This window comes from Ambystoma mexicanum, chromosome 3p, assembly GCF_040938575.1.
Source record: "Ambystoma mexicanum isolate Mex_15411 chromosome 3p, UKY_AmexF1_1, whole genome shotgun sequence".
Lineage (NCBI taxonomy): Eukaryota > Metazoa > Chordata > Amphibia > Caudata > Ambystomatidae > Ambystoma > Ambystoma mexicanum.
Genome location: NC_090925.1, coordinates 252,651,599 through 252,679,376, shown reverse-complemented (window position 1 = coordinate 252,679,376; position 27,778 = coordinate 252,651,599). Strand labels below are relative to the sequence as shown.

Genomic DNA, 27,778 nt, shown 5'->3' with positions numbered 1-27,778 from the left:
CGATAAACAAAACAGTCCTAGTGGAGTTCGACAAATCAAAATGGCCTATACTAGCAAAACCTAATGCCTGCCCTATCTCTTGTACAACAAGTGTAAACGGGAGAAATGTATGCAAAGGAAAAAAAACTGTTCAAAGAATAAATGTAGTTGCACCAGCTCTCCTCCCCATGTTAGATCTCACAGAGTAAGGCTGTGCCTGTAAGCAGGATGACACACTCTGGCTCGGTTTCCAACACTATGAACAGTTACAAACCGTGGATTGAAGCCCGCCTGACCTTCTACGTTAAAGTCTCTTTTCTCGACTTCAACACAAAGTTCACAACGGTCCCCCTCTTTCGGGCTCAGAACTCTCACGTCAAAGTTCAACACAAACTTGCAAGGGGGGCTCCTTTCCCCAAGCTTATTATACTTTGGGTCTCCCTCAATTGGGTTCAGACCACTTTCAGATGTCGAGGACTTTCGAATGTGCATCGCTCTCTTTACAGACAACTGCAGGACCACTTCGACTCAAAGTTCTCGTTTACTCTTGCTTAATTCACTTTTGCTGTTCATTTGTTTATTGCTTCAAACAATGTACCTTTCACAGAGACTTTTGAGTAGGCTACTTCCTTTCGCTGGACCACTCTGTTACTTACTATTGCTGATCTCACAGCTGTCTTCACTTCAAAGTTCATTCACAGATCTGCCTTTCTTTGCGCCTCATCCACACGCGTGCAGCTTTCACTTGCGATGTAATGTTGCGACTTCAAACTATAACACACACCGGTCTCTCAGGTCGCTTGCCAACTCACCGGCTGTGTGCGTCTCTTTCATATTTTTGCCATTTCCAATACACAAGTCAAGGTTAGAACTACAGGCGTGGCCTCGCCTCCCCAACTCTGCAGTTCACCCGGCAAGGTTGCTGGCGTCCTTGAAAGACAATGCAGTCTTCACTTGTGGGATATGGCCTTCTCCACGTGTCTTTCGCGGCCTGTCAGAGGCAATGACCTCCAGCAGGGAACCCTTGTGTTCCGCCTTGCTCAGAATGTGTCTTTAGGTGTGCCTTTTATTCGTGTGAGGAGAGCTAATTGGTATTCGGTGTATGCACTTAGTGTAAAGTGCCTGACTTTGCATGAAACGATTAACGGGACATGTCCAGTATGATGCGAGTGAGTTTGTCTGGTTACTCTCAGTCACCCTCTTCCTCAGCCCAGTGTTTGTGTAAAAAAGGGGTGAGGGAGGAGTTGGGACTTCAGAAAATCCTGAAAAATAGGATGGGGTAGATTAACATAAAAGTGGGGAATACCACGTCTCAGTTCTCAAAAACAGCTTTAACCACAGTTGGGGATAAGACAAAACCTCTCACTTTGCGGAAGATTGTATATCATAAACCAAAAGAAGTTTCACATTTTTAATTTCTAAAAAGGTGCCCAAGGATAGGGTATCTTTTCAAATAGTCACAAAAATACTGACTTATATATGTGTCATATTCACAAAATATAGAACATTTTATTAATCACACATGGTGTTCCTTAAAAAAATAATCATAAAAATGATCATATATCATAAAACAAATACAAAAAGACTTAAAACACCACAAGTGATACATCATAAGTAGGTCCTAAAAATGTAACTCTTTTCGGCTCCACAAGTGTAACTCATTCACACTAGGATCCCTAAGCCTCAATTATTCTGGCTATTCCTTGTCCTTGTCGGTACATTATACATTCCCAATTTGTACAAGTTTCTGTCCCTTTAACACAACAAAGTAGGACATTCTTCAGGGGTGTGTGTTATCTTGTGTCAATTCTTTACACGAAGAGTCTGTATTTCATTACAAAAATATTCTAACTAACATACGAGATGTACCCTGTAAATCAAAAACAGGCACTATGTTACTATTCAGTGTCATTGTACTACTCTATTACATACAGTTACACCCTAATCCCCATATGGGTGTGGGGTATGTTGTAAGATACATACCCTGTTGGCTCAGGAAGTTAATATCCTGGAGTCTTTTATAGTCTTGACTGTTTCAGTTATGCAGATTCCAAAAGATTGTCAGAATTCTAGCCTTCTTTCCTCTATTATCTAGACTAACATATGCCAAAAATTAAAGTTTGACTAATATGTATACCGTACAATATGTGCTCTCGTTAAACTTCGGGTTAATATCTTACCCTGTGATCTCCAAATCTTGGAGTGTCAGATTTTGACCAGGCGAAAAACCCAATTCCCTCTATTTTCATATGGCAATTTTTCTCTATTGAGAAATATAGGTATATTCCTACAACAAAAGAAAAAACACTGTCCTAAGTAACAAGGTCAAAGGGGCTAGATCTTATCACTAAATAGAAAACCGGTATCTCTACCTTAGAAAACACTTACTTTGCTCTCAATGGTTTGGACCCCAAAGGTTGGTTTGTTGGCATACCTTCTTCTTAGTGCTCACATCATTCCTCATGACTAGACTACGCACAATAGTACTCTTTTTGAAAGCCACAATAGGTCTGCCAATATCTATGGTCATGATTTTATTCCAATTTCTAGTGATAATCCCCTTGATTTTATACGCGAGATTACTAAAAGTATTCACAAATACCAAAGGTGTTCCTTTAGTCTTTTTTTCTCTACTAATTTGCTGATCCAGTAGAGCCTCATGGTTGTTATTGAATGCTCTCTTGGCAGCTTTCTTAACCAAGGGACCAGGATACCCCCGATGAACGAGTTTATCAATCAACATGTTGGCTCCATTTTCATAAGACTTGTTAGTACTGCTATTTTTCTTCAGCCGAAGAAATTGTCTGAAAGGAAGATTATTTTCACATATAAAGCATGATGGCTATCGAAATGCAATACTGCATTTCTATCTGTTTCCTTAGTGTACGGCCTGGGACTTGACAAAGTGTGGAATATCACAGAACACACTAATTGCAACACAAGTAATGTCATCTACTTAATAAAATGTCCTTGCCAGCACATATACTTAGGTAAAACAAATCGTAAATGCAAGACTAGGATGATCGAACATAAGAGTTGCATCAGGAATAGAATTGAACAAGCACCCATGGCCAAACACTTTTTGGAAATGAATCATACTTGCAATGATTTTGAATGGTGTATTTTAAATCATATTCAGGGCGAATCACAGGATTTGATCAACAAGAAACTACTTCAATTAGAACAAAAATTGATTTTGTTATCCAAAAGCCATATCTACGGCCTGAATGAGGGGGCGGAGTGGCACAACACCTAAACAACTGTATTGGGTTGGTTCATCGGTAGAGATTGTTGAAACTGTGCATTATCCTGGAATTTGATGACTAATGTTCCAATTATGTACGGGTGAACAGTTTCCTGTATATTGAATTATGGCAAGTTAGTTTGCATGTCCACAATGTTTGTTGTGGATCGATTGATGACACCTTGCACATTGATTGCAAATTGTCTATATGGATATTCCATTCTGCAGCCAGATGGGGGTGAACATTTGTCCTTACATTGAATTATGATATTGTTATTGGGTATTGTAAACATACAAACAACTTTGTACATTGACTATACAATTGCAGTTGCTGAACCATACGCACTGAGACATGTGAGAACGTGAACAATCATTTTGGGGGTTAATCCTTTAACATGCTACCCACTACATCCCATGAAAGAGAGATAGTGAATGTAGGAATTTATGGAATAGTTGTTGGGAGTTACGTGCATGAATAATGCAGGTTTCACTACATTATCCAGAATACCTAGGCATTCTGGCCCCCGTGCGACGATGCACTGACGTCATTGATTCGTAACGCGATGACGTCATCACGCACGTCGAGCCCGTGATTTTCGTGGCACTTTTTTGGAAAGAGAGGCCAGGCCAACTTGATGATCTATAATGAGGCACTGAGTGAGTCAGAAAAAAGTTAACAAGTAAGTTTATTTCAAAAAAGTTTTTTCCAATAATGAGCATTAGATCACAGTTACAAGTGAATATCCCTCTGATTATTATCCTCACAGGGATATTGGTATTTTCCTTTGTAGATCAGAGTCAAAATCCCAGGATTAAAGACCTTTTTGAAGCTGGGCTCGATAGATTTTGGAATCTTTTGATTTGATTCCAGGAACAAACCATTGAGAGCAAAGTAAGTGTTTTCTAGGACAGTGGTTTTTCTTTTGTTGTAGGAATATACCTGCATTTCTCAATAGAGAAGAATTGACATATGAAAATAGAGGGAATTAGGTTTTTCACCTGGTCAATACATCGGACACTCCAAGATTTGAAGATCACAGGGTAAGATATTAACACGAAGTTTAACAAGAGCACACATTGTGCGGTATACATATTAGTCTAACTTTAATTTTTGTAATATGTTAGTGTAGATAATAGAGGAAAGAAGGCAAGAATTCCGCCAATCTTTTGGAATCTGCATGACTGAATCAGTCAAGACTATAAAAAGACTCCAGGATATAAACTTCCTGAGCCAACAAGGTATGTAACTTGCAACATACCCCACACCCATATGGGGATTAGGTTGTAACTGTATGTAATAATAGAGTAGTACAATGATACTAAATAGTAACATAGTGCCTTTTTTATTAACATGGTTTATCTCGTATGTTAGAAGATTTTTGTAATGAAATACAGACTCTTTGTGTGAAGTATGGACACAAGATAACACACACCCCTGAAGAATGTCCTACATTGTTGCGTCAAAGGGAGAGAAACGTGTACAAGTTGGCAATGCATAATGTACCGACAAGAACAAGGAATAGCCAGAATAATTGAGGTTTAGGGATCCTAGTGTGAATGAGTTACACGTGTGGACCCGAAAAAAGTTACATTATTAGGACCTACTCATGCTGTTTCACTTGTGTTGTTTTAAGTCTTTTTGTATTTGTTTCATGATATAGGATCATTCTTATGCTTATTTTGTAAGGAACACCATGTGTGATTAATATAATGTTATATATTTTGTGAATATAACACATCTATAAGTCAGTATCTTTGTGAATGTTTGAAAAGATACCCTATCCTTAGGTACCTTTTTAGAAATTAAAAATGTGAAACTTCTTTTGGTTTATGATATGGAATACCACATCTCACCATCAGTTATCTCACCTCCACTCCCCAAAAAACCCTCACCCAGGTGATCCTCCCACACTTGCACTAGTCCACCCCCAGGAACTGGATCTAAAAGTGATGGCTGTTTCCTGACCACCTGGATAACTAGTCCCCGGGGATTTGCGGGTGAGACACCCTTTGGTTTCTCACACACAAGACCATAAAGAAACAAAGAACCTTTCTGATGAAACAGTCTGAAACACATCAGACTGATGAACAATACTAGTATGTACAATGCACTAGTTGTTCTGAACCATTCCACCAGAGCGCTATGCCCCATTCAATCAGCATTGTGAATGAAAGATTCAAACTTCAAAATTAAAAAAGTGTTGAATTGCCCAAACCAAGGCAGAAGTCCCAAGATTAGATTGCCTTGACTAAACAAGTCACATTTCTGTGTATTACAATAATTTAAAATGCTATTATCCCTACACCCCAAAAGCCTGCAGTTTTGCAGTTTCAATGAATATTCACCACCATCAATAGATTTAGCAATTAGGTATTCACGTTGTAATTATATATCACCAACATTAAAAGCTCAGAGTAAGCTATCCACTAGCATCCAACCACTTTAAAATCTCAAAGCCATTTCATTAAGATAACATACAAGGAGAGTCATTTTACGCTTTGACAATTGGACATTCTACTGCTCTTCATGTCCCTGATCACATACTCGCCCAAATGATCAGGCTTTGTTGATAGATGGCAGAAGACTTAAATAAAATTGTACACCATACTGTTATCTCCCTTCCAGCCGCTCCACCCCTCTTCCTCCCCCCCACACAAAAACCTTCAGCTTTCTCCACTGCAATGTCTTTTTCCTGCATGTATCCAGGCATTCACATGCATAGATTTAGGCTAGAAGTAATCTATTGGGCCTGTCGTCCAGCGCGCTGCCACATACCATGCCACACCGACGAGCAGACGATACCTTTGAAGTTGGAGTTTCCATGTTGCAAGGCCGAATGCGACACCGATTGCACTTTGTATAATGCGGAAACATTACAAAACATTGTGGTCACATGATCATCGTGCAACGCTGCAGGGTACTTTCCTCAAAAGCATTCTAAAGTGCGCTCCGAACTACAGACCAAAAGTAAACATGAAGCAACCATCTTAACGGTGACGGCTCACACAAAGATAAAAAATTTTACCTATAAAGTAATAGGAAAAATTGAAGTAAGTGCATAAACCATAAAAGTATGAAAAATGAATAAACTGAATAAAGTGAGGAATATCTGGAAACAAATTGAGTTATTAATATACAGGTGTCCCCGAGGTTTATCTTTTGTTCTTGGTCTGTGAACTCCTCTGTGCAGCACAAGCAGACTCTTCCATGGGCTCTTGCTCTAAATCAGTCAAAAATGCTTCTGTACTTCTGTGTTCAGTAAAGGAGTGTAGCTGCCCATCCAAAATGACTCAAAATATGGAAGGTTGAACCATATAGTATTTGAGATTCTTGCTTCTCGCTCTCTCTTTTTCCTTATCAAATGCGTTCCTCTTCTCTAGTACATCCCTGATAAGGTCACCAAAAATCATGATCTTGTGGCCCCCCCAGGAGAGATCACCAATCTCACAAGCTTTTTTCAAAATCTCTTCCTTAATGAGGAATCTTAGCAATTTAACAACAAAGTGCCTTAAGTTTACGGCCAAGTGTACGTTTTTGACCTACGCTCCTGTGAGCCCTCTCCATCTCCAAGGATGTTTTTGGGTCCAGCTTAAGTATAGAAATCAAAGTTTTCTCCGTCTCCACATTCTCTGGGAAAGCCAGCGATTCTAATGTGGTTTCTCCTGGAGAAATGTTCCTGCTCAGATAGTTTGAGAGCCAATTTATCATAGTTGGTCTGTCATTTTCTTATCTGATCTGCCATCCTCAGAGCTTTTTCATCTACTGTGCTGAGATGCATCTCCAAGGTATCTATTTTGGAGGTCAGCTCCACATACCTCTCTTCAGTATTAAACATCTTTGCCTTGATTTCAGCCATGTCCAAAGTCACTTTGGTTAAAAGGTCCAATACTTTGTCATCCCTCTTTTCAGGGGTGTCTTCTCTGCCCTTCTGCCTCTTCGATGGTTGGGATGTTTCAGCAACACTTGGGTCAGACATTGTAAGTTGAGGCAGGAGCACAGCCTTCAAACTACCATTCCTGGAGCTGACAGTACTAGAATCGTGTATTACCCTTTTCTGTGTACACTACTACCATTTTGATAGGTTGTGTGTGCCTATTGGTCAAAGATGAACAGACACGTGGCAGGTCTCTAGAGAAATTGTACTGGTGAACAAAGTGTATTAGTTATATCACAGCATTCAGGAATGGGAGTTCTGAGGTGTGGCAAGTTGCACCAAAACTGAATACCAGGCAATTTCATTTAAAGAAGGTCTGTACCAAAAAGCCTTTTCTCTACCTGGGAAGAGTTTGGGGGTCTTGAGGGTATCCGCCAGAGGAGCTTGCTGCCTGGAATAACTTGCACGGTTTCCTGGATTTCAGGCATATCATCCGCTTCATCATTTTCCAATTTCACCTCATCATCATACTAACAAAAGAAAATGTGTTTCAGTTAATTTAGAGAATATAAAGAGACCATGCAAAACACACATAAGTAAGGCCCTCTTCAACTGGGAAGTTATATTATATTAAACTCTAGACATACACCAGGGACACTAGCAGAACTCCAGAGATGAATGAAGATTGGAACGGGCATAAAAGGGTATAGCATACACGAGAAGTGACCTTGGCAAAGACAATGAGATTGCACAAAAAGTGACTCCATCCCAATATGACCCCCAGTGTAGACATGTACGTTTTGTTGAACTGTTTAATGTTGCAAAATAGGCCAACCCTTCTATAAAAACAAATTTTCCTGGGCCAGCTCTAATATGTATATCTGTATTGGAATGTGGTTACCAATAATGAGGAGGTGTTCACAATATGTGACATGACTCAGAGGCACACGTGGATTGCTCAATCTGCATATCAATTGGATGAATTTCAATTTATATCTTATAACAATAGTTGGAGAAGAAAGCCTGGAGGTTATAAAGGAGAGTGCATTTGGAGTGTGCACTGCATAAAAAGATTAACAAATTGTTCAACAGGTGTACGTCTCACCACCTCACCAACTTTTAAGACCCTTCTACACATCAATTCTCCCAAATGCTGTCTTCATTTACCTCCTCACTTATCATGACTTTTCTGTTAGACTTTAGCTTTTTCAGTTTGTGTGCAACTCATATGGCCGTATGGCTTTTTTTGTCATGATCATCATGGGCACCACATTCCGTCACAAAGTTCAGCTGACTGCATTTCAACCGCGGAGCTCTTTCCTCCCCAAAAGGCTCAATACTTATTCCCTCAATGCTCATCATATTCCTTTATCATGCCATTCTACTGGATACCTGCCACCCAATGCTATCATACATCTTCACACCCATTTGATCGGATTCTTTCGCCATGCTCTCTGCATCATAATGTTTCATCCTGAGCAGCACATTACACCTTCAAACCAAACAACCTCATGATTTACTTACACCCCTGTAATAATCCTATTTTTTGATCCTTTGTGCTCATCATATTCCTCCACAACATGGGGCTTGTGATACCTCTTAATCCCTGTGTGCTCGGACTTCTTTGCCCCGTGTGATGATCCTTCATACCGTCATGCTTACGATATTCCTTCACCGTATTGTGCGCTTACCCCTCCCTGCCGTGCAACCTCTACTTTGCCTTCATTGTGACCCTCAAATACCTGCTCATCCTTTGTGCACCTCACATTCCATCTCCTCCTTAGAACTGAAGTCACCTGAAATAAAGCATGGAGCAATGCGATTTGGTGGAATTGCTGTGCTGGTTTCAGAGTAAACAGTATCCTACAGTACTCTATTTGGACATTTCTCTCCCCAAATCACCCCCCGCCCCGCAATCCTGCCAGCCACTAGTCATCGGATTAAGATACAAGATCACAGAATTGCCAATAGGCACTAAGAACTCTGTTTGCTTCACCTAGTGGAACACAAGTGTTTCAAATACCACACTAAAACACAAAGGGAAATAAAAGGAGTAAAAAAATTAGAGGGGAGAGAGGAGACAGTACCACAATTCACTGTAGGTTAAAGAAGAATCCTCCCATAGACGGAGCAAACATTGAAAATGTCCTCCCCACTATTGTAGCAGGGGACTCGCACAAATGTCTCTCCAGCACAGACAGCGGCTGAAGGGTGCACCTCAGTAAAGTAGGGTATGAGAAGTTGGCACGTTGATACTGCCAGTGATGATAGTGTGAGGCTCTTCAAAATTAAATTTTACACTGCAGACCCTTTGGTTTATAGCACTTTCCTTACACTGGTCCAAAGAGAAGAGCCTCATCACCATTCCCTAAGGTCAGATCACTGCTTTCCAGGACAACAGTATATTCTGTTCATCTGAGAAGAGTCCTAAGAAGCTGGTACAATTGATAAATTGACACATGCCCTACTCTTCCTGTTCTGCCACATTTAAAAATATTGCAACAAATTAAATTAGACTATAAAGCATTTCTAAATGCAGAAGTGTGAAGGGCAGGAGTACAATCAGCTAGCTGCTAACAAAGGACTCCAAGAGTCACCATCAACACAAGAGTGTTCAATGAATGTGCTGCAACATTTTTATAAAAAGAGCAAGGAAAAAGCATATGTTCATAATTGCCTTTCAAGGAAACTCAAACAATACAATTGCAATTTTCAGCGGTTCAATAAAGGTTTATAGATTCCCAATGAGGTAGCTGGGTCAAACCCAGAGTACACTTTTAAAATCAAGGAAACTTTTTTTTTTAAATTGAAAAACAAGTGAAAATGTCAGCAATGCTTTTCAATTCAGACTTGCAAACATTTTCCCATGCACTGGAACTTTTAATGAGTAAATCTTGATGTTTGTTTTCAGGATACAGTCATTTCCATTAAGCTGGATTTGAAAACTAGTTTCATCTGAGAAAAAGGCATAGTAAGCCTAATATCGTCTATTTGTTTTTGCATCTATCTTTCGAATACCATATATGTCTATTTCTTCTTCCAGATTCAAACTTTACTTTGGACCTCTGCAGCCATATTGGTAAAATGCATTACGGCATGGCCGTCCAGGGTTACTACTGAGCAGATGCGGAGGGTGCGCGCAAGGGGAGTCCAAAATTAGCATCCAAGGCAAACCCAGCAGCACTCGTTTCCACAGAGTGGGAACCACAGAGCAGCCATTGCTCACACGTCTGGCTAGGCAACTCCAACATTCCACCTAGACTGATTTACCTAGCCTTTAAAATTTACCAACTAAACAGATTGCTTCTTCTTTTGTATGGGTACTTCACTTTTCAGACCTTTATTATCCTCCCTGATAACTCTTCCAGTTTATAGGACTATTGCTTAGCTTTGTGAGACCCTCTTTAGTATCTGGCAATCACACCATGTTTAATCCGATTAATCAGAGAATAGGAGTCCATGTGTGTGCTTTCTGTCTAGCCTTTTTTTTAGACATAGTGCTAAAATGTACAACCTAAGATATGGAGCAGGTTTTCAATCTTTTGGCAGTGATTGAATCTTGGTTAATGCTCAGGTGTGGCCCAGATTATGCGGTCAACATGCCAACTGTCTTCAAAATACTTGGCACTGATATTTGATGTGGGGGTCATCCTTCTATTCAAAGTGGGGATTAATGGACGGGGGCTGCCAAACGTAAATTTTGCCAGAGCTAGAGTCCTGGCAATGCACAACAGTCGGATAGATGATCTTTTTATATACTACTGTAATCATTTGCATTCAAAAAATGGGCTCCTGGTTATGGACCTATTCTACCCAGGAGGGTTACTTTAAGACAAAAATTACAATTGAATAGGTACAAAGAAGAGTGCTCTAATGAAAACACACTGTTTCACCCCTTATTACCCTCTGCATTAAAGGAGAAAAAGAAAGAAACTCACTTTCTTTGTTGTTTGGAGAAAATAATAGTTTGTTTATCTATGCAGTTGAAAAAATCAACATAGAGTGAACAGTTCTCCAAACAGCATAACATCACACGGTTTAATGAAACCAACCGTACAGGCTTATAGGATATATTTACAAACACATGGGGTCACATAGTTTGACACAACAGTCGTGTAGGTAACGCAAACTCAATCAAAATACATAGTTTGTTATGGTGATTCATATACTTCAGTATAAAACAACACAATTAGACAAAGTAAGCAACAACAGAAAAAAAAAAAAAAAAAAAAGGGGTTCGTGAATTGACAATTGGTAGTGGACAGTGACAATGCACTGTTGTTCGGGGTGCGTCTACACCAAGGTGTTTCGGCCGTTTAGGTGGACCAATTATGTCCCAGCATATGTACGGCCTTCATCAGGACGAAGTGCTGCACGGGGTGGAATAGGTGCTGCAGGGGAAAGGGAAAAACTAGTCAGGGGAGTGTGTTCGAGCGTGTATCATTTAAACAAAGGAATAAATCCAATACTGGGAGGCCCCAGCTTACCTGTGGATAATTATTTCCACTGGCACGAATTTCTAGTATTACGCCAGGCGTGGGAAGGATCTTAGTGTAATCCTATTAAAAAGCAAAGAAGGGCACTCAATAGTGATCTGGTGTCTTACAGATACTTAAATAACAAATGAGTTATAGGTCAACCAATCTTACCTCACTTGTGAGGATCTTGGAGTGGGATGGACTCTGATTTTAAATATGCGGTCCTCGCGCGGAAACCTGAACACCTAAATGAATAAGGGGCATATTAGTGGGGGTTCCACTCAGGGAACAAAATGCCTGACCTAATGGTGGTGTGTCTACAAAGATCTTACCTTTGTTCATGAATCACGAATAGCGGGCCAGTGGAGAGCGCTGTAGAAATGTGCTGACTCACTCCGGGGCTCGAAAGGGGCCTGGCGGCATAGCGTTAGTAACGCTGTTACTAGGAGCCTTTTCTATTTATACGGCGGCCATTTTGGATCGAGTGCGTCCGAAAATGACAGATAACTCAGCCATTAGGGCTCGGATTGGAAAAATACACTAATATCAGTCTTGGCCATGGTGTTGCCAATCTAAAAACGTAATTTGGAATGTAAATTTGAAAAATGATATCTATGTCGGCCATGTTGGATCGAGTGCGTCCGAAAAAGACAAATAACTCCACCATTCATGCTCGGATTGAAAAAATAAACATTTATCAGTCTCAGCCATGGTGTGGCCTGTCTAAAAAAGTAATTTAGAAGTGTAAAATTGAAAAATGGTTTCCATGGTAACCTCAGAAGCCTTGTTGAAGAACAGGGGGTATTAGTGAAACTAAAGGGAAATTAAAGTAAATTGGAACACTGAAAGCGCTCCTTGTGCTTGAAATGACTGGCAGGGTAGTGACATGACGTGATGTTGACATGCTTTTAGTAATGGAAAACAAATCCACATAGTAACATAGCACAATTTGTACACATGTTCGACAAGGGACAATTTGTATACAGGTTCGAGTGGCCCAGTCAACTCAGTGTTATGCATGCCATTCGACATTGTTGGAAATCTTTACAGCTGATAAACACTGATAGGCATCTTAATTCATTCATAGCCCTTTGGTAGAGATTTCATGGCCAAGACTGATATTAGTGTATTTTTCCAATCCGAACCCTAATGGTGGAGTTATCTGTCTTTTTCGGACGCACTCGATCCAACATGGCCGACATAGATATCATTTTTCAAATTTATATTCTAAATTACGTTTTTAGATTGGCCATACCATGGCCAAGACTGATAATAGTGTATTTTTCCAGTCCGAGCCCTAATGGCTGAGTTATCTGTCATTTTCGGACGCACTCGATCCAAAATGGCCGCCGTATAAATAGAAAAGGCTCCTAGTAACAGCGTTACTAACGCTATGCCGCCAGGCCCCTTTCGAGCCCCGGAGTGAGTCAGCACATTTCTACAGCGCTCTCCACTGGCCCGCTATTCGTGATTCATGAACAAAGGTAAGATCTTTGTAGACACACCACCATTAGGTCAGGCATTTTGTTCCCTGAGTGGAACCCCCACTAATATGCCCCTTATTCATTTAGGTGTTCAGGTTTCCGCGCGAGGACCGCATATTTAAAATCAGAGTCCATCCCACTCCAAGATCCTCACAAGTGAGGTAAGATTGGTTGACCTATAACTCATTTGTTATTTAAGTATCTGTAAGACACCAGATCACTATTGAGTGCCCTTCTTTGCTTTTTAATAGGATTACACTAAGATCCTTCCCACGCCTGGCGTAATACTAGAAATTCGTGCCAGTGGAAATAATTATCCACAGGTAAGCTGGGGCCTCCCAGTATTGGATTTATTCCTTTGTTTAAATGATGCACGCTCGAACACACTCCCCTGACGAGTTTTTCCCTTTCCCCTGCAGCACCTATTCCACCCCGTGCAGCACTTCGTCCTGATGAAGGCCGTACATATGCTGGGACATAATTGGTCCACCTAAACGGCCGAAACACCTTGGTGTAGACGCACCCCGAACAACAGTGCATTGTCACTGTCCACTACCAATTGTCAATTCACGAACCCCTTTTTTTTTTTTTTTTTGTTGTTGCTTACTTTGTCTAATTGTGTTGTTTTATACTGAAGTATATGAATCACCATAACAAACTATGTATTTTGATTGAGTTTGCGTTACCTACACGACTGTTGTGTCAAACTATGTGACCCCATGTGTTTGTAAATATATCCTATAAGCCTGTACGGTTGGTTTCATTAAACCGTGTGATGTTATGCTGTTTGGAGAACTGTTCACTCTATGTCGATTTTTTCAACTGCATAGATAAACAAACTATTATTTTCTCCAAACAACAAAGAAAGTGAGTTTCTTTCTTTTTCTCCTTTAATGCAGAGGGTAATAAGGGGTGAAACAGTGTGTTTTCATTAGAGCACTCTTCTTTGTACCTATTCAATTGTAATTTTTGTCTTAAAGTAACCCTCCTGGGTAGAATAGGTCCATAACCAGGAGCCCATTTTTTGAATCTATTTAGCACAGCCCGTGGCTGAGGGCAATTCACTGACTCATTGCAGAGTCACAATCAAGACAAAACCATCGTTCTGAACAATTCCTCTCTATGGATAAAGTCAACGTAGTCTCGTACACCGATGACTACTTCAAACAGTTACTGGGACCCGCATCCACGGAGGGTGAGATTACTAGGGGTCTGACAGAAGACCAGCTTGAGATATTGAATCAAAAGAAAAAAAGAATAATACGTACAGAATTACATGGAAAGTTTATGCTCGAGTACTTAAGAGCAGGTATAATACCCGAAGGACTACAAGTACGTAATATACCCAGGGTTTTTACAGACAACCCAAAGTTTACTAAAGATTTCAGTGGAGTAGGAAATAAATGTAGCCGCGACTGGCTGATTCTGGTCATTGATACCGCAAAAGAAGAATGCGATAAGCAAGGCGCAGAATTGTTAATTTTGGAAAAAAAGTTCATTGATGATAAATCAATTCAGGACGCAAAGGACAAGCTTGAAAAGCTTGAGATTGAGATCGCCAAATTCAAAAACTTGACTTTGGACAGAAAGGTAAACAAGTTCAAAAAAGATCTGGCAACCTACGCAGAGGAGAGGACCTATCCTTATTTAAAACCAACTTACTACACAGACCTACAAGCGAATCAAGGCTATAACCGCAGAAATAGGTCAGTGAATTTTGCAGGTACCTCATCGAGTGGAAGTGGAAGCTCCTCCAGTTTACCAGGCTCCTCAGGGCAACAACTACCGCAACCTTTTTTTCCCAGGGGGGGCCAGAGGGGAAGACCCAGGAGACACCCAGCACCATCTGGACAGCGAATGCGAACGCGACAATGGTACCAGAACCAAGGATCGAACATGGCATACCAGTCTTCGTCCTATCACCCAGGTCCATGACCGCTCCTGAACTGACTCTGCTTGGAAAAGGTCTATCTTTTGTCCCCTCACAAAGAGCACGTCCTTTTGAACTGGAGCTGGAATTACGGAGATTTTTCAGGAACATACGCTTAAAACACTTCTTCGAAGTATATCTACCTTCGACCAGGGATTCACAGCCTGAACAGTCCGGAAAAATAGCAGAGAACGCTACTGGCCTAAGAGAAAAATCAGATTTTGTCCCCCCCCAGGGATGTACCCCTGGAGAAATAATAACTTTTGAGAAAGTGGTCACTAAAACTATAATGGCTGGTTTCAGAAAGGACAACTACTACAAAGACAATCTCAATAAAGAAGAAAGAATAGCCATGAGGAATTTGGAAACCGATAAGTCCATTACAATAAAACCAGCAGATAAGGGAGGAGGGATAGTCGTCTGGGATACCGCTGACTATAACATCGAATGCCTACGCCTCCTTGACGATCGAGCTGCTTATCAACCTCTGGATCATAATCCCACAAAAGATCTTCAGGAAGAAATTGCCAGCCTGACACAGCATGCTCTAATGCAGGGTTGGATATGCGAAGAAGAAAAAAGGTTCTTAAATAAAACAAACCCACGCGTTCCGGCATTTTACATTCTGCCCAAAATGCATAAGAATGTTAAAAAACCCCCTGGCAGACCAATAGTGTCTGCCTGTGAATCACTTCTGGAACCACTATCTGTTTACACAGACCATTTTCTAAAACCCTTCGTTCTGAAGATGCCCTCCTATTTAAAGGATACAACGAGCACTATCAATCTGCTAAACGATCTCACATTGAGCACCGACAGTCTACTCGCCACAATGGACGTAGAGGCTTTATACACATCGATCCCCCAACTTGATGGTCTAGAAGCCATACGAGAATGCCTGAACACTAGAAATGATACTGAGTCCGCCCCGACGAATTTCATTTTGGAGTGTGCCAGACTTGCGATGTCGGAGAATTTCTTCCTTTTCCAAAACCAGATCTACAAACAGATTAAGGGTGTCAGTATGGGAGCCACTTTTGCCCCTGACATTGCTAATTTATATATGTCACACTACGAAAGCAAAAATGTATTCTGTGAAGAGAACCCTTTCCTAGGAAACATCTCCTTATGGAAACGATTCATCGATGATATTATCATCATATGGAAAGGGACCCCTCTGGAATTACAGAACTTTCATCTCTGGATAAACTCAAGAAATCCCAACATAAAGTTCACAATACAATGGGATCACCACCAAATCGACTTTTTAGACCTACATATCTACAAAACAGGCGACCGGCTGAAGACAGAACTTTTTCGGAAACCCACTGATCGTAACAGTCTTCTCCATTTTCAAAGCTACCATCCTATGGGCTTAAAATATAACCTACCTTACGGGCAGTTTTTAAGAATACGGAGGAACTGCACAGACATGGAAAAATTTCAACTGCATGCAGAGGATTTAGGAAAAAGACTAATCAACAGGGGTTACCCACGAAAGGCCATCAGTCAGGCCCGAAAAAGAGCCAAAAACACACCAAGAGATATCTGTCTGGAAAATAAACCCAAGAAAGAGTTGAACAGGATGGTATGTGTCACAACCTTTGGACCACTAAGTCCATTGCTTCAGAAAACCATAAAAAAGAATTGGCATTTGATCAAACATCCGGGGACACTGGACAAGGTCCCATGTTTTGCATTCAAAAAGAACAGAAGCTTAAGAGACGCATTGGTTCACACGTTCATAGAACCACCACGAGCAATACAAGCCACATTATGGGATATGCCTCCCTTAGTGGGCCACCACAATTGTGGCCACTGTGTAGCATGCCCTTTAACTCTACAGAAAAAAACTTTTGAACATCACGGAGTAAAATGGACCATGAATGATTTCACTAACTGCAACACGAAGGGAGTGATCTACGTGATACAATGCCCTTGCAACCTGATATACGTAGGCAAAACCATACGGGCCATCAAGATGCGAATATCGGAACATCGGTCCTGTATTAGGAACAAAGTTGCCGACAAGCCACTAGTAGAACATTTTACCAACAAAAACCACAAAGATACAGATCTACGATGGTTCATTCTACAAAAAGTAACACCTGCAAAGCGGGGGGGAGACTTAAATAAAACACTGACGCAATTAGAACAGCGTTGGGTCCACAAACTAAACACTGTGCACGCAGGTTTGAATATTGCGGTAGAATGGAAATCTTTTCTGTAGATCCCAAACATTGGCAGCGTCATTATGTATATGCACCTGTAAAATGCCTATGACCTGCGGTCAAGAAATGTAATATGAAATCTCTACCAAAGGGCTATGAATGAATTAAGATGCCTATCAGTGTTTATCAGCTGTAAAGATTTCCAACAATGTCGAATGGCATGCATAACACTGAGTTGACTGGGCCACTCGAACCTGTATACAAATTGTCCCTTGTCGAACATGTGTACAAATTGTGCTATGTTACTATGTGGATTTGTTTTCCATTACTAAAAGCATGTCAACATCACGTCATGTCACTACCCTGCCAGTCATTTCAAGCACAAGGAGCGCTTTCAGTGTTCCAATTTACTTTAATTTCCCTTTAGTTTCACTAATACGCCCTGTTCTTCAACAAGGCTTCTGAGGTTACCATGGAAACCATTTTTCAATTTTACACTTCTAAATTACTTTTTTAGACAGGCCACACCATGGCTGAGACTGATAAATGTTTATTTTTTCAATCCGAGCATGAATGGTGGAGTTATTTGTCTTTTTCGGACGCACTCGATCCAACATGGCCGACATAGATATCATTTTTCAAATTTATATTCTAAATTACGTTTTTAGATTGGCCATACCATGGCCAAGACTGATAATAGTGTATTTTTCCAGTCCGAGCCCTAATGGCTGAGTTATCTGTCATTTTCGGACGCACTCGATCCAAAATGGCCGCCGTATAAATAGAAAAGGCTCCTAGTAACAGCGTTACTAACGCTATGCCGCCAGGCCCCTTTCGAGCCCCGGAGTGAGTCAGCACATTTCTACAGCGCTCTCCACTGGCCCGCTATTCGTGATTCATGAACAAAGGTAAGATCTTTGTAGACACACCACCATTAGGTCAGGCATTTTGTTCCCTGAGTGGAACCCCCACTAATATGCCCCTTATTCATTTAGGTGTTCAGGTTTCCTCGCGAGGACCGCATATTTAAAATCAGAGTCCATCCCACTCCAAGATCCTCACAAGTGAGGTAAGATTGGTTGACCTATAACTCATTTGTTATTTAAGTATCTGTAAGACACCAGATCACTATTGAGTGCCCTTCTTTGCTTTTTAATAGGATTACACTAAGATCCTTCCCACGCCTGGCGTAATACTAGAAATTCGTGCCAGTGGAAATAATTATCCACAGGTAAGCTGGGGCCTCCCAGTATTGGATTTATTCCTTTGTTTAAATGATACACGCTCGAACACACTCCCCTGACGAGTTTTTCCCTTTCCCCTGCAGCACCTATTCCACCCCGTGCAGCACTTCGTCCTGATGAAGGCCGTACATATGCTGGGACATAATTGGTCCACCTAAACGGCCGAAACACCTTGGTGTAGACGCACCCCGAACAACAGTGCATTGTCACTGTCCACTACCAATTGTCAATTCACGAACCCCTTTTTTTTTTTTTCTTTCTGTTGTTGCTTACTTTGTCTAATTGTGTTGTTTTATACTGAAGTATATGAATCACCATAACAAACTATGTATTTTGATTGAGTTTGCGTTACCTACACGACTGTTGTGTCAAACTATGTGACCCCATGTGTTTGTAAATATATCCTATAAGCCTGTACGGTTGGTTTCATTAAACCGTGTGATGTTATGCTGTTTGGAGAACTGTTCACTCTATGTTGATTTTTTCAACTGCATAGATAAACAAACTATTATTTTCTCCAAACAACAAAGAAAGTGAGTTTCTTTCTTTTTCTCCTTTAATGCAGAGGGTAATAAGGGGTGAAACAGTGTGTTTTCATTAGAGCACTCTTCTTTGTACCTATTCAATTGTAATTTTTGTAATCATTTGCAGACTTTTAAAATATGAAAAATGCTTTGACTTTGCCTTCTTAGAAGCCGTCTCCCATATTTTGCGAACCTCTGGTTAAAGGCCTCACTATCCCTACCACAAGGATTTCCCTGCCTAAAATAACTAAAGGAAACACTCTAATAAAGGATATCTGTCCCTCACACTTATTATAACAAATTAAATGTATAAGGACATGCAGGCAGTTCAAAACAATAATGATTGTAACCACAGTGTCTAAGAATCTGGGGCAATTCCCTTTAACCAGCTTTCTGCTTTACAGTACAAGAAAAGAAAATAAGGAAATCCTTGTCTGCAATAAAGTTCAAACAGTTCTTATAAAGAGCAACTTCGCAGTTCATCAATAGCAACAAGAATTGTCTTGGTCAGGGTTATTTGCCACAACTGATCATTTTAAAGAAACACGACTTCTTAGCAGCTTTACAGAGCTCCTTTCTTCAGTAGCATAAGCACATAAAATGTCCACTTTGTAGGACTTCAACTTCCACCTGGTTTACTCCCATGCGAGGTCTACTACGGTTTGCCACCCGGGTATACTTCCCTGACCGAACAGTGTTTGACTACAAGTGCTTTTGTGGTTAAGGTCAACTGACAAGAGGTTCACAACAGCTTTGCCGTATTGAACACATTGCAGCTTCAAAATTCATAACATCTCTTCAGGTAAAACAAGGTTCAGATTTGTGCTCTTTAATACTCTTCTAGAAATAATGCTCCTCTCCTTCTGAATATCTTTCGCAGACGAGCAGCCTCTTTTTGTCACTCGCGTTTCCCTACTACAGTGGCAAACAAACATTGACAAGCATAGGGTCTTTCTCTGCCTCTCTCTTGGCTTTGGCAATTTGAGTCTAAACCAACATTTACCCTTTGTTGTATAAAATACGGGCAATAGGTTTCACCACTTCTAGATCTTTTGTTTGCCTCTTTCTGTTGTTGGCAATATTGGTCAATTTGTACATGCCTTGACTTCAGTAGCTTTTGGCATAGGCAATACTTGTGGGTATTACCTTCAACAATATTTCCCCATCAGGTGGTTGGATTTTCCATAGACCTACACATCTAAAGTTATAATCAATTGGCTTTGTTTTGCACGACTTTCACTGCTACTCAATGGTTCGGTATTCAAGATCGCTTTGGGGGCTGCTTTCACTTACACACGAGTGTTGTTTGCTGCTTTGCAATTGTTCGGTATTCAAAATTAACTTCAGGATTACTTTTACTCATACGCAAGTGCTGCTCTTCAACGGAATCTCTGCCTTAGATAGGCAAGTGGTTAAGGAGCGCTCCAGGGTCACTACGAGCATGTGGACTCACTGAATAAGCCTTGCGTCTCCTGTACATTCGCCTCTCACAGGACTTCTTCTGTGGCTCCTCGTGACCCGGCAAACTGCTTCCTCGAGTCCGCCTTCATCCACGCCACCTGCAACGGGAGTCCCTATTGCTCTGGAGATCCTCTGGTGCATGCCTGCCACCAGAGACAGTCTTCTCTGTTGCTTCCGAGGCCCTGTGGTGCATGCCAGCCAGTAGAGACAGCCTTGAGGCCCTCAGGTGCATCCCAATCCCCTGAGACGGCCTGCTGGTAACAAAAGCTTCCCTTGCCTTCGCTTCCCACTGTGCAGCCTCTGGACTTCAATATTCGAGTGTCCCAGACCCTTGCTGGACTGGCAGCTGCGTTCTGCCGAACAGTGGTCCCAGCGTCCCCTCTCTCTCCTAGCATCTGTTTGGGCTGCAAGCATGTACTATGCTGCTTCGGCTGTTTGCGCTCCTTGCTTCTCTGATTCGCTGCTTTCTTATGGCCTGCACCTGAGTGGGCTCTTTATTTTTTAAACTTCTCTTTATTGTTTTAATAACTTGAAGCAACATACAAAGAAAATGAAAAACCCCTGTGACCTTGCCCCCCCATCCTCACCCCCCCCCAACTTTGCCATGGCGCCCGCGTCACCCCCCTGCCCCCGTCCCTTACTCAACCAGCATCTTAGATATGCAAGTCCAGGAGTTTGAGTCTGTGGGGCCGCCACTGCTCCCGGAAGTCTCCCCTCAAATAGTCCAAAGTCTTTTCCCATTCTGCCGCAAAGTCCCCAGGTTGCTGTTAACCGCATACGTAGCCCACTCTAATGATACAATCTCCCATATTTTCCTCAACCAGTCCTGCTCTGTTGCGATCCTGGGGCTCTTCCATCGTTGTGCAATGAGAGCCATCGCTGCAAGTGTGAAGACAACTTTCGCTTTATAATGTCCTCTCCCCCTATTGCCCCCGGACTGTTGCCTCCTACCCAATAGGATCTCACGAGGGTCCTGACTCGTACCTCCCCAAATGCCTGGTCCTGCGCCCGAGAGAGAATCCCCGAAAAAGGTCTAATATTAGGGCAATCCCACCAAATGTGAGCCACCGTGCCTTCCTCGCCACAACCCCTCCAACATGTCCCGGGAGCTGTTGGGAATATCGTACGGAGGCGAGCCGGGGTATAATGCCAGCCGAATAAGTATTTGTACCAGGCCTCCTGAAGCGGGGCAGCCCTGGCCACCTTCGGGATCAATTTCCAAAGCCTCTCCCAGTCCTCCCATTCCATTCCTGTCCCCAGCAGCCCCTCCCATCTAGACATATACGGCCATTTCAGAGTCAGACCAGCATTCTCCAGAAGCCTCTAAAGGTCCGAAATCAACCCTCTGGACCCCTTGTGCGTTAGGAGATATCATTCGAACTGTGTCAGATCACAAATTGCCGCCCTCCGAACTTCTGTGGACATCACCCAATGTCCAAGCTGAAAGTATCTAAGCCGTTCCCCCTCGGCCACCCCGGACTACCATTTACATTCATCCACGGATTTCATCTTCTGACCTTGAAATAAATCCCGATGACCCTGTTTGTTTGTTTTATTCACTTTTTATGTGCACCAGACCCGGGGGTAGGAGGGCGCAGCAGTAAGAAAATGCAAGGCTTACACGGCTACTAAATATACAGGCATAGAATATTACAGCAAAATGTACAGGAATAGCGTCAGCAGGTCAAAAAGTGGGTTAAGAATAAATTACAATATATACATATTTGTAGCGTCATCAAAAAGTAGGATGAGAGTAAATTACAGTATGCATTTGTTGACAGAGTCATGTACAAGGATTGCAATGGGAAGCGGAAAGTGTAAGGCAGGAGATGGTCGCAGTCTGGAGGAGGGGACACTATGGGTCAGAGGAGATGATATGTTTGATAGCGTTTTTCCTAAAGTGTGGGTAGGGTTGGTCTGCTCTCAATGTTGTGGCAGTAGGTTCCAGGTTTTGGCCGCCCTCACTGGGAAACTGTTGCTGCCACCCGTGGTAAGCCTGAATCTGGGTACTGACAGGCAGTTGACATTGCCAGTTCTGGTGGGTCTGAGAGAAGTTCTTCTATGAATCTTGTCTATGAGGTAGCTGGGGGCAGCGTTATTTAAGGCTTTGTGGTTCAGAGATATCATTTTTAATTGTATTTTGTTGTTGGTGGAGAGCCATTTGTGGTGACGTCGGATGGAGGAGATGTGATTTCTTTTATTTATGGCGAGTGCTGCTCTCAGGGCGTTATTTTGTAGTGTTTGTACTCTACGCGTGGTGCTTTTGTTGGCGCCACTGTATAGGGCATAACAGTAGTCAATTCTGGAGAGTATTAGGGCTGTGGCGAAAATCATGCAGCTGTCATTGGAGAGGAATGGCTTGCCAGCTCTCATCAGCTTGCAGGTGTAGGCCGTGGTGGAGGCCAAGGATTTTACCTGTTTGTCAAAGGACATGGTGGAATCAAGGTAGAAACCAAGGGTTTTTACTTCCTTGGAGACTTTGATGATATTTCCGTCTATATTGAATGAGGAGAATTCCTGGCCTAGTTTTTTAATGTTAGCATTAGTGCCCATGATTATCAGCTCAGTCTTATCATCGTTCAGGCAGAGGCCGTGAGTGGCCATCCAGGCCTGGATGATAAGGTATACCCTGTTCACCAACTCCGAGTCCTTACTGTGATCCCCAGAAAGCGGGAGGAGAATCTGTGTACCATCTGCATAGTTAGTGTAGGTGATACCTAGATGGTCCAGATCATCAAACAAGGGTTTGGTGAAGAGGTTGTATAGAGTGGGCGAGACACAGGAGCCTTGGGGAACCCCGCATGTGATTGGGATGGGGACTTTCGTTAAGGAACAACTCAATCTATCTAATGGCCTCAGATGAGAAGTGGGCAGCCGAGTCCAAGTGTTTGCAGAGGATTTTATGATCCACAAGATCAAATGCCAAGAAAGATCAAGTAGGAGCAGAAGTGCTGTTTTCCCTTTGTCTCTCAGCTCATCGATTTGGGATTTCAGGTCAATTAATGAAGTTTCCGTCCCATGTAGTGGACGGAAGCCAGATTGTCTATCACCTAGGAGTTTATGCACTTCTAAGTGTTTTTGAATCTGGATATAGGCAGCTTTATCCAGGATTTTAAGTAAAAAGGGTACCGTAGTAACGGGGCGGTAGTTGGTGGGGATAAGGGGGTCTAGTGTCTGTTTCTTGAGGAGTGGGAGCACCCACAAGTGTTTTAGGTTGGCTGGGATGGTTCCTGAGGTAAAGGAGGCGTTGATTAGTTTGGAGATGAAGGGGGATAAGTCTCTGGCAGCATCTTTTATAAATTGTGGTGGGCAGAGGTCACCTTTGCAATTGGATGGTTTGAGTGAGAGAATTATTTTTTCTACTTCCAGTGTAGACATGTTTGTGAAGTGAAATAAATTGTTATTGCGAGCCGTAGGTGGAACATTGACCGGCAGGGTGTTGGACGAATGCTGGAGATTCAGTGTTTCTTTTTTGTGCTGAATTTTACCTTGGGAGCATATTCATTTTATTTGCTAGTGCCTGTTGAATGTCTGTACACCAGGATTTGTCCTTGGTGAGGATATCGGGAGTGGCTATTGGTGACTCTAGTTCTTTTAGAATGGAAAAGAGTTCCTTCATGTTAGAGTTTGATTTAGTATGCGATCATCGTAAGAATTGTGTTTGGCCTGGCAAACTTCCTTCTTGTATTGTGAGGAGAGAGATGATAGCTTGGCTTTGTTGTCATTAGAGGGGCATAGTCTCCAGTTGGTTTCACTTTTCCTTTTCAGGAGGCGTAGGTCTCCGAGTTGTGGTGTGAACCATCTGTTTAGGTGGGATTTGGGTTTGCTGGATCTGAGTTTAAGGGGGGCAATTTTATCCAAGGTGGTGAGCATGATGTTGTTGAATTCGTGGACAAGCGTGCTAGTATCTAGATTTTCTTGCAGAGCATTTAGAGTGGGTAGGATAGCCGGGATTACTTTCTCTATTGTGATGCTCTTTTTGCTTCTGGTTAAACATGGTGGCGCTAGTAAAGGGGCGAGGCAGCGGGCCTAGCGGTGGTTAAGTTAAAGGACACCAGTGAGTGGTCTGTCCAAGGTAGAGGCATGATGGATGAGATAGTAGCTGTGCAGTTGTGTTCCGCTATCCAATCCAAAGATTTCCCCTTCAGGCGGGTGGGTTGGTTGACTTTTTGAGACAAACCTAGTGCATTAATGGAGTTAGCTATGTCTGTGGCGTTTTTGTCCATAGGGTCATTGAAACCTAGGTTTAGATTCCCCTAGTAGGAGTAGTTGAGTGGAGGGTTTGTGGTTGTTGGTGAGTATAGTGTGTAGATCCTCTTCAAAAGCACCAAGGGGACCTGGAGGTCTGTAAATTAGGTGAATGGTGAGTGACAATTGTTTATCTGAAGTTTAACCGATAAGGATTCACAGGATTGTGACGAGAGGTTGGGGGCAAGTCTAAGAGAGACATGTTTTCGATATAATGGCGAACCTCCATGTGCGCCTTCTCTGTCTATTCTGGATTCCCCACTCTCCCATTTCAGGAATGCCCCCTTTTCCATCCCTGGGGTGAAATCCCCATTATTGAAGATGGGGTGAACGGCGACGGAAAGGTAGTTATCCCTAGTTTCTCCACCACCCCATCCCAAATTTCAACCAATTCCTTTGTTATGTTGCTCATATATAGATGTGCCGGTCTTAACCTACGCGGGAGCCATAATACCTCTCCCAGGTGGTGCCGAGCTACCGCTCTATCCATTTTGACCCACTATTTAGTGTACTCCGCTGAGAACCATTCACGGATTAATCTGAGCTGCACCGCCTCTTATTAGCGTGGAAAATTCGGTAAGGCTAAGCCCCCACCATCTTCGATGCTGTCAGTAGTTGTTTGGCCAAGCGCTGTTTCTTACCCTCCAAGACAAAGTCCTTAACTGCTTCATCCAGTTCCTTAAAAAAGGGAGCTGGGACAGGCAACGGAATCGCCTGAAATAGGTATAACAACCGTGGGAGTACCAGCATTTTGAGCATTGACACTCTTCCCAACCACGAAAGCCTTAGGGAACTCCACTTCCTGAGGTCTTTTTTAAATCGACGCCAGCGTGGGAGTGTAATTCGCCCCATACCATCCTGTCAATTGGGGGGTGTGCCTAATCCCCAGGTACCGTATTCCACCCGAGCTCCACTTAAATGGGGAGGATGCCCTCAAGACCCTTGCCTCATCACCCTTTAGTGAGAGGTTCATTATTTCGGATTTCTGCAGGTTCACCCGCAGACCAGAAATTTCCCCGAACTTGGATAGTAGTGCCATACACACCTCTATGGACTCCCCTGGGCTCGTCAGAGTGAGCAGCATGTCATCGGCGAAAGCCGCCACCTTGTGCTGATGCCCCCCAAAAGGAATGCCCTGGATATTCTCTGCCTCCTGTATCGCTACAAGCAGGGGCTACAGGTACAGGGCATACAGGAGCGGTGAGAGGGGGCACCCCTGCTTGGTACCGCGTCCGAGTCTGAAGGGTCGTGACATGCCGCCATTGACAAGTAAATATGAGGTGGGTGTTCTATAATTCGCCTGTACCATGTTGATGAACCTTGTGCCTATGCCCATCCTCTCCATGGCCAGAAACAGAAAAGACCACTCCACCCGGTCGAACGCCTTCTCTGTGTTACGCTCAACTGGTATCCACGGGGACGCCACCCAGCCCTGGTTGGATGATTTGCACTCTCGAACCCTCTCCCGGACCCTTGGTAAGGCCTCTGGTTAAAGATGGGTCTGCAATATAGGAGAGCTGGATTCAATACCAGATTGTCTTTATGTTTTCCCACCTCCCTTGGCCTCAACTCCTTCCTCCCCCTTGGGCCCTCTCCTCACCTTAATATTGTAAAAGGTGGATTCTCCGTCCTGCTCCTCGTGGCAGGGGCGCGTAGATGTGGGGGGCGAGCAGCGACGAAGTTACTTCACTGGTGCAAGCCGCCCCTGTGGGAATCCAGACCTGCTGCGCTCCGTAGGTTTGTTGCTTTAGAGTCTTTATATGCAGTTCTTATGTTCCTCTTAGTTCGAATGATAATGTCTTGCTTCTTTCCTTTTAGGTATGGAAAGGTGTTTTGGTGTTGTCATGCAGTTTGAAGATGAGCATGGGCCGGTAGGCGAAAGCGCAGTGTGCGCGATGCAGTCCGGTGAGTAATGCGCGGCGCTGTTTCGCCTTTTATATTGATAACCTGTCTTTTCTCTCCTTGCAGGTTGCGATGTTCCTCGCCGAGCGCCGTAATATTCCAGCAATGATACTGACCAGGAGATGACTACCCAGGTAAGAATTGTGTGGCTTTTATAACCGGAGCGGCCAAGCGGCTGCTAACTCACATGAGCTCCTTGAATCTACACGATGCCTGGAGAACACTCCACCCGCAGGAGAGGGACTACACGTTTTACTCCACGGGACATGACAGTTCCTCGAGAATAGATCTATTCCTCCTGATGGATGGGCAGGGTTTCTGATGTTAAGATCCTTGCGCGCACACTCTCCGACCACTCCCCCGTGCTACTTCAGATCCAGTTGGGTAATGCCTCTGGGGCTCGCCCCGCCTGACGTTTCAAATCCGACGCTCTATCAGATATCGTCTTTAGGGCTGAGATACTAGCCGACATAAACCTGTTTTACGAAAATAACAATGTCTCTGATACGTCCGAGGGGACCTGTTGGGAGGCATTCAAAGTTTATATCAGGGGAATGTGTATCTCTAGAGAAGCAGGGGTCCTCAAGGCCATAAAGCAGGCCTTAAATCTCTCCGAAACCAAGCTTAAAACTTTAGAACAAGAGTAAGCCTCCAAGCCAGCACCTGCCACCCTATCGAAGATTAGGACGGAACTGGAATTATTTGAAGCACATGCCCTTAGTGAAGTAAGATATTACACCCGCCCTGCGGCTGCCCGAAGATATGGCGAGGGGGACAAGCCGGACAGGACCCTGGCCAGACTGGTCTGGTCCGAGGTAGGCAGGACTCGTATAGATAGTATTGTCGATGAGAAGGGGGCGAGACACTGGTCAGACCAGGCTATCCTTGACACTTTCGCCAGTTTCTACGCCAACCTATACGGCCCCCAACCAGAGCATACGGCCCGTGGCCTTGACAACCTACTAGAGTCCATCCCTATGACCTTGATCTCTCAAAGCACCAGGGAACTGCTTGATGCCCCGTTTTCATTGGACGAGATAGTCCAGGTGATCTCGGATCTCCCTAAGGGCAAGGCCCCGGGTCCCGATGGACTCACATCTGAGTTCTATCAAGAGCATGTTGCCATATTAGCGCCGATACTGCATGGGGTTTGGACTGAATCACTCCGCTTACACACCCTCCCCTCCTCTTTAAGAGAAGCATTAATCACCGTCCTCCCCAAACCAGGGAAACCTCCA

General features: G+C 43.0%; 1 protein-coding gene across 5 annotated transcripts in view; it reads right to left on the bottom strand.

The window, feature by feature from the left end:
- The window catches only part of OSBPL2 (oxysterol binding protein like 2), a 1,093,509-nt gene that overhangs the window by 196,015 nt on the left and 869,716 nt on the right, over positions 1 to 27,778 (bottom strand). For all 5 annotated transcript variants that reach the window (XM_069650733.1, XM_069650731.1, XM_069650732.1 and 2 more), the window contains one exon: positions 7,500 to 7,628. In XM_069650733.1, coding sequence (XP_069506834.1) covers positions 7,500 to 7,628 — 129 coding nt within the window. The remainder of the gene's footprint in view (positions 1 to 7,499; positions 7,629 to 27,778) is intronic.